We start from the raw sequence: 14807 nt of genomic DNA, 5'->3' as shown, positions 1-14807 counted from the left end.
TTTATGGACATTGTTTTTTACAATTACTTTTGCAAATATAATAAAACAGCATTTTAAAACATTTCGAAACGTTAATTCATCAGTTAACAGTTCTGCAACACTCACAATTATCTTAATATTTTCCTCACAGTAGAAACGTCTGTATATGATGAAATCAAGCTGGTCCCATTAGCAAAAAAATAGAAAGAGATCTGTCATACCAAGGGAAAACTGTAGATACAGGTAAGGAAAAACTAAAGGCATGCATAATGTAAAGATAATCTGAGTGCTCTCACTTTAAGTTAAAGACAGTGCTTCAGTGTATTTAAACACAACAATAGAACAACATAGTAACAAAACGGCATTTAATTGACATCATTTTAATGTATTACATGTCAACTACAGAATCAAAATATCAAAAAAAATATATTTTGCCCGGCCGTTACATCTTTCGAGTTTGCTTCAGTGACTCAGGAACGACAGCAAATCCCTTTCCTCCTCAAATACAATTACTCATCAGTCTGTCTCTACAGTATTTTAGCATCACAAGAGCCCGGCTGCAGTATCTTGAGGGTGACTATGAGTTTAATAGATTTTCTAAACCAGGGGTAAAAGAAGGCATAGATCACAGGGTTAAGACAGGAGTTGAAATAAAGCAGCCAGACTACAAACGTTGAGGATGAACTACTGTCTTCAATAACCTCACCCATAAGGGATGGAGAGTAATATGGACAGAAACATATCAGAAACACAACCACAACAACACCAAGAGTCCTGGCTGCTTTCATCTCAGATTTCTTAGCAGTTACACGGACTGAACTTTGTTGTGTGACCGCTGCAATGTGGGACCGCATGATTTGAGCCTGAGACACAGCCACCATAAATATTCTCAGATATAGAACTATGATGACAGTAATGGGGCTGATAAAGGTGAAGACAAAGTCAACTGATCCTGTGATATGGTTAAGAACAACTACACACTCTCCGTAACAGGAATTATGTGAATCAGGATGTCTCAGAAAGTCCATCAAAATGAGACTATTATAGAGAACAGAGTACATCCAACACAGACAAACACAGATCTTTGTTTTGTCCAGAGTAACTGTGGTGTTATAACGTAGAGGGTCACAAATAGCCAAATAACGATCAATTGATATGAGCACCATATTTCCAACTGAAGAAGAAGTAATGATAAAATCAACAACATAATACAGAGCACACATGAGGTCACCCAGGAACCAGCAAGTCTCTGTTGAAAGGATTTCAACCGGCATCAGCAGGAGGCCCACGAGCAAATCTGAGAGAGCCAGGGAGAGGATGAGGAGGTTGGTGGGGCTGTGGAGCTGCCTGGAGAGGAAGAATATCATTATTCATGAGATCATTATCAATATCAATGTTAGCTTGTTAGTAACATCAATTAATGTATTTTGGAGTACAACATTGTATTTGAACACAATATTTTCAAGTCAGGATTGTTAAAACAAAGATATATATTATTAACAAGAACATTTGAAGGAAGACATGTAATTCATATAAATTGTCAGAACATGTATTGATTTATGCTGAGGGTTAATCTCTGCCTGAAGTGGGAGATAGAGATGATGACCAGCAGGTTGAGAGCTGCGGTGAGCAGAGAGATGAAAGACAGCAGAACGAGCATGCCGTCAGACTGAGGCGGCACTGGTTTCCTGCAGGAGTTGTTGAGGAGTAGTGGAAAACAGAGGTCAGCTCCTTCTGGTGCCTTCATTTCCTGAGAGTGGTTGTGAGAAGCTGCTGAGTTCTCTCTGATAAACAGCTGATTCATCCCTCCTACTACTACTATTTCTTCTCTCCAGCAGAGACTAAAACCCTTCGCCTCTACTTTGCTATATGCAGTAATCTTCATCGCAGTCTTCATCACTTCCCTCCATCTCTCACTTGGCATATTTCGTCTATCATTTTAGACTACTGATTCTAACGTCACCTCCCTGATGGGGAAGGAAACCAGAGCTGGTGCAGGAGGTGGAGTGGTACCAGCTATAGTTTGGTGGGCTCAGCTCTAAGACAGCCATGGCTTTACGCAGGGTTTTACTGTAGAAATACAGAGGTCCAAAAACTGAGTTTACAAGGGGGCTTCGGGGGCATAACACCCTGAAAACAATTTGATTTCCCTGATCTGAATTTTGCATGTTAAGATGTTTGAAGAAAATTGGATAACAATAGCCCTATTTTTAGGCCTCTGCTCGAAAATTGCATACCCATACCAAAAAGACTGTAATTCTGTAACTACAATGTCTATTGTAATAATGTTTATGTTATAATACAGGTAACACTTGTGAGATTTGTTCAGATGTGTAACATTTTTTACAAATCTGAACAAATTTGTTCAGATGTGTAAAATCATTGTTTATGTTGCTATCGCAGTAAATGAAGATGGCACACAGCTCAAATTTTATTGTTATTTCTTTCTTGAAATGTGGCCCTGGATAGCCTAAACACTCTCCCAAATCATAGCACAACATGTCAGCAGTCTCTAAAAAAATGTGGCTTTGATAAAGTGAAGCAGGATAAAGTTAGAGAGGTTTTAGCACAGAGAGGTCAGGCGGGGTCAAGCAAAATTGTCACATGTTCCAGCTGTTCCATTGTACTTTTATATACTATATGACTATTTATTTTACTTGTTTTATCATTAATAGTGTTCAATCTATCCAAATACAGCAGTTTGGCATCATTTTGAGAGCCAGAATCCTCTCTAAGGCTGTAAATCATGGATCCATTCTCGTCTGATTGCAGTTTGACTGTGTGTATGTGAGGTTCTGCCAGCTTCTCTTTCAACGCATCAGAGTCTCAGGAATGTAGTAGGACTAGCCTGGTGTTGATTCACAAAATCGTTAGCCAGTAAAAATCAAAAAAGCGCCGTGCATCCCCGAGCGTAAAATTCCATTCGCCAAAAGTCTAACCCCTTCCCCCCCGGGTCCCACAAGCTAGGTTGACCCCCCCTTCTCCAGGAAACAGATGAGAAACACACAGGATAGACGTAGCAACAGTGTTTAGCCGGCAAAACGGGGAATATGCCGGTCTTTTCATGATTCAGCGTAAAGGTGAGCAGCTGCTAAGATTTTTTTTCGGTGAAGCGGTTTGTTGTTTTGCCGTTTCTTTGCTCACAGCTTTGTACTGGTTTCACGGAGAGAAATTCTGAAGATATCGTTGGATTCTGTGTCGAATTCTCATGCTCTGCGATATATTGGTGGTCCGTGTTAGCCGTTAGCTTTTTGTTCGTAGCTTTCTCAGGAGTGTTTGCCGAGTCATGGCGACAAATACATGATTTTGTGGTACATCTTCTCGTTGATTATATTAGTTTGTGTACAATTGTGTTTGCAGCTTCGAAGTTAATGTTGCCCAGAATTTCTTCATTAAGTCGGTATATACAATGTGTGTAGCATTCATTATATTTGTTTCTGAAAAGTGCATTCTACGACACTCTCTTCGCTAAACTGTCTCGCTGGAGGACCAAATGGTCCTTGCTCGGTATCCAATGGATGCCATGTCCGTGGGTATTAGTAGAAATTATCTGTCAAGCAGTAATACATGAGAATCAGGTTAAATGTTGCAATGAATGATCCACACTACAATCTTAAAATACAGAAAAGGCTAAAAAGGATCACATAACATCTGAAAATGAATATTGACAATGTTTAATTAGAGTGTTAAGGTATAAGCTAATTCACACTGTTCCATCTCACCCTCTGATGTCACTGCTTGTCCCTTTCTGTCTCTTGTCTTTCTGCCAACGTGTATTAAAAGGATTTACTAAAACTATGTACACCGATTTCATCTTTGTGTTTACCTGAATTATAGAAATATGTCTCAAACTGCCCATGAATGTAAGCAAAATGTGTGTTTTCAAGAATGTTGCCAATTGTGACTTGTGGGCACAGTCATTGAGTTACAGGTGAGTCACAGAAACACACAATGAGGGAGCAAACCTGCTCTCACTCCCAATTTGTCAAATACAGACGCTTGGTCAGTGTTCCTCAGCATCTGATACCAATGCACACTTCTGTCTGTATGTGACACCTGGTTTTCAACCACTGCCTCGGTCACACCACACGACTTAAGCTCTGATTTTCAACTTGCGAACAGTTTTTGGAGCTACCCAAGAAAGACCCAAGGTAAGAGGTTAATCTGTGTTGGCTCAACACTTGCACACGGTGCTTGAGCGCTATACGTGAACTGTTGTGAGCCCAGGCTCGCCAGGGCATCGCAGACCTATACCACATATCTAGCATTCTAAATATCTGGACCTGTCAGGGAGGCAGTCAGTTAGCTACAACCAATGCAAGTGCAATACACAGGTTAAAGAGAAACCTGACGAAGGGGTCACCTGTCACGAAAGGAACTTTTTGAATTTGTTGCTTTTGCATCATGGACACAAGTTGTTATGAACCTCGGGTGTTGGATTTCTACACAAATAAACATAAAACATAACAACTTGACTGATCCACATTGTCACATGTGTGCAAACATGACTACGGCCATGTCACGTTGTTCGGTGAATTCGTTTAGTGTGAAAACCACAACGACTTCTTTATCTCATCCAGGTTCAACGGCATAATAGTAACTAGATGCTGTACTCTCCCTTCTTCTTGTCCTGGTCACAAGTTCATAACTGTCCTAAAAAGGCAACTTTGGCAGTGTTGTGATGTGCCATGCTGTCCCCCATTGCAGAACATGATGGAAATTGTAATTGTTTAGAAAAAGAAAAGGTAAGAAGAGAAGGTGGAGGCCAATGAAGATAGATGAAACAGTAAGTCACTCCCACTAAGAGAAAGTTGTCACCAGAGTAAAAGAGCAAGGAGTGATTTGGAGGAAGAACAGAGATTAATCAGTTGTATGACGAGCACAGCAGCATCTTGTCTCCTCTTTCTGACAATGAAAAGCTTTGAAGAAGTCGAACTTTGCTTTCCAGAACTCCTCAACTCCTCCTGCAGGAAGGCCGTGCGTTCTCACTCTGTATCTATTCTCACTTACATTTTACTGTCCTCCATCTCTCTGCTCACTGTGACTCTCAACCTGCTCGTCATCATCTCCATCTCCCACTTCAAGTATTGATAAGTTATCAATTTATAGAACTGTACAAGAAATGGCTGATGGTATAGAACAAAACAAAATATCAGATCTCAGACTGTAAAGGAAATGTTTTTGTGTTTCAGTCAATGCTTTTATTTCTTAATATAATATAATATATATATATATATATATATACCATATGAATTAACTACCCATAATGATAAGCATGTTGTCCTTATTTCTTCAGGCAGCTCCACACACCCACCAACCTCCTCCTCCTCTCTCTGGCTGTCTCAGATTTCTTCGTTGGCTTCCTTGTGTTCTTTCAGATTGTGCTCATAGATGGCTGCTGGTTCTTCGGTGACCTCGTGTGTGTTCTGTATCAGTATCTAGGATACATCATTACCGCTGCCTCAGTAGGAACCATGGTGCTCATATCAGTTGACCGATATGTGGCTATTTGTGATCCTCTACATTATCCCAACAAAGTCACACAAAAAAGAGGTAAGATCTGTATTTGTCTGTGTTGGATATGTTCTGTTTTCTTTGACAGCCTGCTGCTGAAGGATTACCTGGAACAACCAGGCAGGTATAATTCCTGCTTTGGAGAGTGTGTATTCGTCATTAACTACGTTGCTGGACTTGCAGATCTTCTTTTTACTTTTATTGGTCCTTTCACTGTCATCATAGTTCTGTACATGAGAGTATTTGTGGTGGCTGTGTCTCAGGCTCGTGCCATGCGGTCTCATACTGGAGCTTTCTCTCTCAAGTGTTCAGTGAGTGTAACTGCTAACAAATCTGAATTGAAAGCAGCCAGGACTCTTGGTGTTGTTATTGTTGTGTTTCTAGTGTGCCTCTGCCCATATTTTTGTGTTTCACTCACAGGCCAGGACACCTTGTTCAATCCCTCATCTGCTGCCTTTGTATTATGTCTTTTCTATTTTAACTCCTGTCTCAACCCTGTGATCTATGCCTTTTTCTACCCCTGGTTTAGAAAATCCATCAGGCTCATTGTTACTCTTAAGATACTGCAGCCTGGCTCATGTGACACCAACATGCGGTAGAGAAACACTGCATGGTGGCTGAAATAAGACAGAACAATGTACTTGGTCATGGTGGTGAGAATTTAGTAATGCATGTAAAAGTCTTGGTACAGTGACCTCTGTATGAACACTATTACATGCAGATCATAAATGTGTCTTTACATTGTGTACTGTTTCAATGCAACACTGAAGCAACTTAATAATCTACGAATACTCTAGCTACTCTAGAAAATGTGTTCCCTGACTCCTGTGAGGCCAACATATAACAAATAAGTTATTTAGTTTTTTGGGGATCTAACAGGTCTTTAGGTATACTGCGTGACTTTAATGCATCTCTCTCTACTGTTTAGAAAAAGGAGACTGTCAGCATCCTGTCAAGGGGCCTTTCACATATTTTACAAATGGTCTGCAAAAATGTTTTAATTTGTCAAACCTTTTATTGATTATCTCTTTCAGGTTGTGAAACTGTGTTCAGCACCTGTACCTACTTTTCCTCAGTTTGATTAGCCCATACAGTGTGAGGTGAAATGAAATCAGTTCTCTCTTACACAAGTTTACAAAATCACTCCAATGTACCTTGACTCTGAAAATAACACACTACATAATTATAATTTTTGATCTGCCGCTGTTGGAGGACAACCAAAATGTGAGCCTGCCTCCCTCTCCCCCTCCATCTGTCACAGAAACACACAGATACATTAACTCTGTCTCCCTTTCCCTGTCACACTCTAATCTGCACATCTCTTTATTCTAAGTGCAGTTTTGGTCACCTTTGATCTCTTTTGTCCTGCAGACCAGAAGGCTACCAACTTTGCCTTAGCTGACGTACCAAATTGTAACAATCCTCGCTCTACACAAATATCAGTCAGATTTCATGTTATGTTTGTTTGGTTCTCAATAGAAGCTATTTCTGTATTTTATTTCATTGGGTACACAATAAACCCGACCTCAATGCTCTTTCACGCTGTGTTTACACAGAAACACAGATGTCCAAAAACTGAGCTTACAAGCGGGTTTGGGGGCATACCCCCAGAAAAAAATGATTTCCCCGATCTCAATATGTACATTTAAGATGTTTGAAGGGCATGAAGAAATCTGAAAATTAATGTTGACTATGTTTTTAAAAAGTTTTCAAGTAAAAGCTAATTCACACCACTGTTTTCTCTCATTCTCTCTTTTTACTGCCTGTCCCTTGTCACTTTACCAACGTGTGTACAAATAATTTATTAAAATTATATACGTCTACTCTATTTCATCTTTGTGCTTGAGTTTGCCTTAATTATAGAAATATAATAATGTATTTTATTTGTATAGCGCTTTAAAAGGTACTCAAAGGCACTCTACATAGTAAACACAGAAACAATAAAAGCAATAACAATATAAAAACGTCAGAGAAATTCCATTATAACAGTAATAAGCTGAACAAAAACATACATAACTAGCATCACAGGTTAGAAGCAGATTTAAATCGATGAGTTTTAAGTGCAGTTTGGAAAGTGCCGAGAGATGGATAATGTCTGAGATGCTGTTGAAAAGAGTTCCAGAGTGAGGTGTATCAACGGACCCTGACCCCCAAGGTCCGATACGTTGACAGAGTAGGGGGGGGAAGGAGATCGGTGTCAGTGGATCTGATGTTGCAGGTGGGAGTGTGTCGGTGCAGGAGGTCCGAAAGGTTTGAAGGGGCTAGGTGGTGAAGGGCTGTGTCCTCTTTCTCCAAAAAGCCTCCTGTGGACAGGTGTTGTAAATTAGCATTTCGCTACAAAACACTTAACACAGTGCATCTGGGCTTTGTGCATAAATGTATGTTACAATTCTAATGCTACTGTGATGTCCATATCAAATAAAATAAACATAAACATAGACATGTACCATGACATCATCTGCTCTGCCTTCCCAGACCACAGGCCCAAGTTGATGATATATGTCTACTGTAGATTCCTTCAAAGGAAGTATCCGAAAAGGAGTGCTGCGGAAGGTTTAGGTCAGATTAGGCGTAAATCTTTAGTGTAGGGAGTATGTTAATTGTGTAAATTAGGAGAAAAACGGATGTGTTAGTGAGAAAACAACCCTCTCTTCTTTTTGGTGCTCTGACCCTTTAAAAGATGTGCTCAAACTGCACACAGAACTCTCTCCATCCCACCGACACTTTGTGTGATGATTGAGTCTTCTCTGTGCGGGGAATGAATACTTTAAAGACAAATTTGTTTTGCTCAGGTTTCCTTATTTCAGCGTTATAGGACTCACTCTGTACTATTGTATCATTTATCCACCACACTACACACTCTGATTTCTGTAATACAGGAACTAAAATAAAAAACATAAATCCTTGGCATCACCCTCGACTCCGTCGCACTCCAAGCATCCCTACCTACCGAGACAATCCATCGGATCTCATTGCTCATCTCAAATTTTATCCTGGGCCAAATATGCTAAAAATACAACAAATATGAACCCCTTTCGCTGCTATATCACCTAAACTAAGCCATTCTGCACCATCCGGGAAGGTCGATCTTCCTCGTCACACCTTGTCACGACCTGGCTCTGACAGCCATGACCTAAATCAGGGAGACGCAGACAGTTGACCAAACAGTTTATTAGCCCTGGCAAGATATCAATTGGCAATGGTGGTCGCGAACGAGCCATCCTCGTTCCTCCATGGGGTGATAGGAAGGCGCCACTGGTTGCCAGGAAGGCGGAGCCTTATAGTGGGAGCGCACCAGGTCCAGGTGCCTCCTAGGGGTGGGAATTGCCAGAGATCCCGCGATACGATATTATCACGATACTTAGGTCGCGATACGATATTATCACGATACTGCACTATTATCACGATACTGCGATATTATCACGATACTGCGATATAGTGAGTATTGCGATAACATATATTGCGATTTATTACCTTTTTTCAACTGCAAATAATGTCCCCAAAGAAAAACTGTGTCAACATCCATCCATCCATCCATTTTCCTCCGCTTATCCGGGGTCGGGTCACAGTGGCAGCAGGCCAAGCAGGCTGACCCAGACTTCCCTCTCGCCCGCAACATTTTCCAGCTCATACTGGGGGATCCCGAGGCGTTCCCAGGCCAGCTGGGAGATATAATCCCTCCAGCGTGTTCTGGGTCTTCCCCGGGGTCTCCACCCAGTTGGATGTGCCTGGAAAACCTCCAATGGGAGGCGTCCAGGAGGCATCCTAATTAGATGCCCGAACCACCTCAGCTGACTCCTTTCGATGCGAAGGAGTAGCGGCTCGACTCCAAGTTCCCTCCTGATGTCCGAGCTCCTTACCCTATCTCTAAGGCTGAGCCCGGCCACCCTATGGAGGAAACTCATTTCGGCCGCTTGTACCCGCGACCTTGTCCTTTCGGTCACGACCCAGAGTTCGTGACCATAGGTGAGGGTAGGAACGTAGACCGACCAGTAAATTGAGAGCTTTGCCTTCCGGCTCAGCTCTCTCTTCACCAAGACGGTCCGGTGCAGCGCCTGCTTTACTGCTGCAGCCGCACCGATCCGCCTGTCGATCTCCCGCTCCATCTTACCCTCACTCGTGAACAAGACCCCGAGATACTTAAACTCCTTCACTTGAGGTAGGCACTCCGTCCCCACCTGGAGGGAGCAATCCACCGGTTTCCGGCAGAGCACCATGGCCTCGGATTTGGAGGTGCTAACTCTCATCCCCGCCGCTTCACACTCAGCTGAAAACCGCCCCAATGAATGCTGGAGGTCACGATCCGAGGAGGCCAACAGGACCACATTGTCTGCAAATGGCAGAGAGGTGATCCCGAGACCCCCGAACCTGACGTTCTCCAAACCCCGGCTGCGCCTAGAAATCCTGTCCATGAAAGAAACGAACAGGACCGGTGACAAAGGGCAGCCCTGGCGGAGGCCAACACCCACCGGGAACGTGTCTGACTTATTGCCGAGAATGCGGACACAGCTCCTACTGCAGTCGTACAGAAACCGGATCGCCCGTTGTAGCGGGTCCGGCACCCCATACTCCCGCAGCACCCCCCACAAAAACCCCCGAGGGACCCGGTCGAAAGCCTTCTCCAAGTCCACAAAACACATGTAGACTGGTTGGGCAAACTCCCAGAACCCCTCCAGTAGTCTTGCGAGGGTGAAGAGCTGGTCCACTGTTCCACGGCCAGGACGGAATCCGCACTGCTCCTCTTGAATCCGAGGTTCGACAAACAGTCGTAGCCTCCTTTCCAGCACCCTGGCATATGCTTTCCCCGGGAGACTGTCAACATGTTTTATCAAATAAGATAAAGTTTTCAGTCTGTTCATCTCACTTCAATCATTTTTATTGCAGCAGAATTGGACTCCGTCGCACTCCAAGCATCACTACCTACTGAGACAATCCATCGGATCTCATTGCTCATCTCAAATTTTATCCTGGGCCAAATATGCTAAAAATACAACAAATATGAACCCCTTTCGCTGCTATATCACCTAAACTAAGCCATTCTGCACCATCCGGGAAGGTCGATCTTTCTCGTCACACCTTGTCACGACCTGGCTCTGACAGCCATGACCTAAATCAGGGAGAGGCAGACAGTTGACCAAAGAGTTTATTAGCCCTGGCAAGATATCTAATTGGCAATGGTGGTCGCGAACGAGCCATCCTCGTTCCTCCATGGGGTGATAGGAAGGCGCCACTGGTTGCCAGGAAGGCGGAGCCTTATAGTGGCAGCGCACCAGGTCCAGGTGCCTCCTAGGGGTGGGAATTGCCAGAGATCCCGCGATACGATATTATCACGATACTTAGGTCACGATACGATATTATCATGATACTGCGATATTATCACGATACTGCGATATAGTGAGTATTGCGATAACATATATTGCGATTTATTACCTTTTTTCAACTGCAAATAATGTCCCCAAAGGAAAACTGTGTCAACATGTTTTATCAAATAACATAAAGTTTTTAGTCTGTTCATCTCACTTCAATCATTTTTATTGCAGCAAAATTGGATTGTCAAGCAGACAGACTGACCAACACTGTCATAAAAACCTGTCATAAATGTTGCACCTGACAAACTGAACTGTTTGTATTACAGTCTACATCGTCCAACTTAACTGAATGCAAACGTGTCTATAACTTCTATAAGTACGATATAAGAGTTATATAACTCAGTATAACTTGCGATGCGTGGACGTCGAGGGCAGAGAGACAGTTATGCGCTGCACTCTCCCCATGAGCCTGGCTGCTGTTAGCAGATTTATGCCCGTTTTGAGGCCAGATTGAGCGTGTGAGCGAAACACTTCACATGCAGGAATCCCGCTAACTGAACGGCAACGCCCATGTTAGAAGCGTTGTCGGTTACAACCACCAGGTTTTTGTCGGCAATCCCCCATTCTCGTGCTGCATTTAGAAGGAGGTCTGTCATGTTTGCCCCGGTGTGACTTACGTGTACTGCTCTAGTTTGGAGAACGAGAGACAGCAGTCGCCAGTCCTCCATATTGTGCTGTTATAGTCACATAGGAATCCACTGCGCTTGACGTCAATGCATCGCAAGTTAATGCAACCCTTTCTGCTGAACTCAAAGATTCCTCCACTTTAAGCTTCACTTCTCTGTAGAGCTTGGGCACAGCTGTGTCGGTGAAAAAACGTCGCGACGGCCTTCCTTGTTAAAAGAAAATCCAAAATAAGTCCAAACGTCTGATTCAAACGCGGACAGCGCATTTCTGATTTCTTTCTCTGATTGATGTCTCTATCTTTGTTTTGATAAACTTCCTACCAATCACACTGACCCAGGAGCTCTGCTGACCTCACAAGCTGACCTTCTAGTACCAAAAAGTTTATAGTTTATATAGTAAAAGATCGATACTTGGCTTCCGTGTATCGATACAATATCGCCACGCAAAATATCGCGATACTATGCTTTATCGATTTTTTCCCCCACCCCTAGTGCCTCCACTTAGGGCGATCACCACCTCTGGTACCTGCTGGCTTAAAGGAACATACACAAGTAACCCAGACAGGGAACCGTCACCGCCTCCGTTCTACAACCACATCACACTCGACGAAGCGCACAAACGGAGCTAAAACTGTTGCAGCAGTTCCTCTCCTCTTGGAATAGCATCTCATGCTTTTATGACGACCATATAACCAAGCCAGAAGATATCCAACTATTCAGACGCAGCCCCCTCCATCAGCTTCGGTGGAGGCAAGTGGTTCTCAGCTGAAAGGCTGCACAAATTCTCATCCCTCACCCCTTCTTCAACAATCTCTGAAAGGCATCCTGTAGTCATAGAAGCCACAAGACTGGCCCAACCACCTGTGAATGTGGAGAAGCAGACCACACTATGGAGCACTGCCTTGTCTGCCCTCTACTACCCAACCCTCTACTACCCAACCCTTGCAACTCAAAAGACCTTGCAGTGTTCAATAAAAATGCAAAGAAATGGGAAAGTGTCATATAACCATCACGCTTCAGTGAAACAAAAAGAAGAAGAATATAAGCCATTCTTTGGGAGAACGAATGGTCCAAGAAGACCATCGCAATCTATCCAGAACACAACGCCGTCGTAGACATCCTAAATAAAGTTCATGCGGTGGCTCATTTTAGTTTCAGCTCAGCACCAGTTCAGCATCCGAGCCTCCAACATCCCAGTTCACAAAATTTGATTGCCGACTCACTTTCCTGTTTCTTGTACAAGAAATTCAGACTATTGCCGCCAGCCTCCAACCCTCTATCCAATCCGGTCACACCGTTTTCAGCCACCATCTTCACTTGACCCCAACCTTATCATTAAGGTTCTCAGCCACAGGTCTTCCCCCTTATACCACACTTTAGGGGTGTAACAATACACGTATTTGTATTGAACCATTCGGTACGAGGCTCACGGTTCGGTACGCATTATGAATATGTTTGAATAATACTATTGCATTTGGAAAATGCAGAAGCTTAAATTGTGGGAAATATAATGTTGTCTCTGTGGAGCCACCGCGTTCAACATGGCAACCCACCCAACGTAACAGACAACGTGCTGTCTGACACTCCCACCACGGAAGGAAATCATTGTACTCTGCTGAGGCACGTGTGTTCTGGGAGAGGCACGCTATGCTAAACTAGCTTAGCAGGAAAATCGACAGCAGCATACATACAACAAACTCTCAGACAGGGGGAGGTGAAATACATGGAATAGCCCAATGAAGGTAGATGAAACATTAAGTCACTCCCACTGAGAGAAAGTTGTCACCAGAGTTAAAGAGCAAGAAGGGTTGTGGAGGAAGAACATAGATTAATCAGTTGTATGATGAGCACAGCAGCATCTTGTCTCCACTTTCTGACAATGAAAAGATTTGAAGAAGCCGAACTTTGCTTTCCAGAACTCCTCAACTCCTCCTGCAGGAAGGCCATGCGTCCTCACTCTGTATCTATCCTCACTTACATTTTACTGTCCTCCATCTCTCTAATCACTGTGACTCTCAACCTGCTCGTCATCATCTCCATCTCCCACTTCAAGTATTCAAATGTTTTATCAATTTATAGAACTGGTAAATGTACAAGAAATGGTTGATAGAACAAAACAAAATATCAGATCTGAGACTGTAAAAGAAATGTTTTTGTGTTTCAGTCAATGCTTTTATCTCTAAATGTAATATATATATATATAATATAAATTGACTACCCATAATGATAAACATGTTCTCTTATCTCTTCAGGCAGCTCCACACACCCACCAACCTCCTCCTCCTCTCTCTGGCTGTCTCAGATTTCTTCGTTGGCTTCCTCGTGTGCTTTCAGATTGTGCTCATAGAAGGCTGCTGGTTGCTCGGTGACCATATGTGTATTCTGTATTCTGTTTTGGACTATATTATTACCTATGCCTCTGTAGGAACCATGGTGCTCATATCAGTTGACCGATATGTGGCTATTTGTGATCCTCTACATTATCCCAACAAAGTCACACAAAAAAGAGTTAAGATCTGTGTTTGTCTGTGTTGGATATGTTCTGTTTTCATTCACAGTCTGCTGATGAAGGATAACCTGGAACAACCAGGCAGGTATAATTCCTGCTTTGGAGAGTGTGTCATTGTCATTGACTACTTTGCTGGACTTGCAGATTTTTTTTTATCCTTTATTGGTCCTGTCACTGTCATCATAGTTCTGTACATGAGAGTATTTGTGGTGGCTGTGTCTCAGGCTCGTGCCATGCGGTCTCATACTGCAGCTTCCTCTCTCAAGTGTTCAGTGAGTGTAACTGCTAAAAAATCTGAATTGAAAGCAGCTAGGACTCTTGGTGTTGTTGTTGTTGTGTTTCTAGTGTGTCTCTGCCCATATTTTTGTGTTACACTCACAGGCCAGGACACCTTGTTCAATGCCTCATCTGCTGCCTTTGTAATATGTCTGTTCTATTTTAACTCCTGTCTCAACCCTGTGATCTATGCCTTTTTCTACCCCTGGTTTAGAAAATCCATCAGGCTCATTGTTACTCTTAAGATACTGCAGCCTGGCTCATGTGAGACCAACATGCGGTAGAGAAACACTGCATGGTGGCTGAAATAAGACAGAAAAATGTACTTGGTCATGGTGGTGAGAATTTAGTAACGGATGTAAAAGTCTTGGTACAGTGACCTCTGTATGAACACTATTACATGCAGATCATGAAATTGTCTTTACATTGTGTACTGTTTCAATGCAACACTGAAATCTACGACTACTCTACTCTAGAAAATGTGTTGCCTGAGTCCTGTAAGGCCAACGTATAACAAATAAATTGAAGAATCTT

The 14807-nt window shown here is 42.9% G+C and overlaps 3 protein-coding genes across 3 annotated transcripts; 2 read left to right on the top strand and 1 right to left on the bottom strand.

Moving 5' to 3' along the window:
• Window positions 1-506: 506 nt before the first annotated feature.
• LOC306704210 (trace amine-associated receptor 13c-like) lies at window positions 507-1726 on the bottom strand (the record flags this gene model as incomplete). The annotated part of the gene is made up of 2 exons (XM_079170461.1): window positions 507-1326; window positions 1560-1726. The coding sequence occupies 2 exons, from the start codon at window positions 1724-1726 to the stop codon at window positions 507-509; spliced, it is 987 nt and encodes a 328-aa protein (XP_079026587.1).
• Window positions 1727-4890: 3164 nt separating this feature from the next.
• On the top strand, window positions 4891-6092 carry LOC306704090 (trace amine-associated receptor 13c-like; the record flags this gene model as incomplete). The annotated part of the gene is made up of 2 exons (XM_079170301.1): window positions 4891-5063; window positions 5276-6092. 2 exons carry the CDS (start codon window positions 4891-4893, stop codon window positions 6090-6092), a joined length of 990 nt encoding a protein of 329 aa, XP_079026427.1.
• A 7236-nt stretch (window positions 6093-13328) lies between these two features.
• On the top strand, window positions 13329-14557 carry LOC306704089 (trace amine-associated receptor 13c-like; the record flags this gene model as incomplete). Its single annotated transcript, XM_079170300.1, has 2 exons — window positions 13329-13540; window positions 13741-14557. The coding sequence occupies 2 exons, from the start codon at window positions 13329-13331 to the stop codon at window positions 14555-14557; spliced, it is 1029 nt and encodes a 342-aa protein (XP_079026426.1).
• Between the last annotated feature and the right edge of the window lie 250 nt (window positions 14558-14807).

The sequence above is a fragment of the Pholis gunnellus genome, assembly GCF_910591455.1.
Source record: "Pholis gunnellus genome assembly, chromosome: 12".
Classification (NCBI taxonomy): Eukaryota; Metazoa; Chordata; class Actinopteri; order Perciformes; family Pholidae; genus Pholis; species Pholis gunnellus.
Note: the sequence above shows the minus strand (reverse complement) of the source record. Positions and strands in the feature narration are given on the sequence as shown.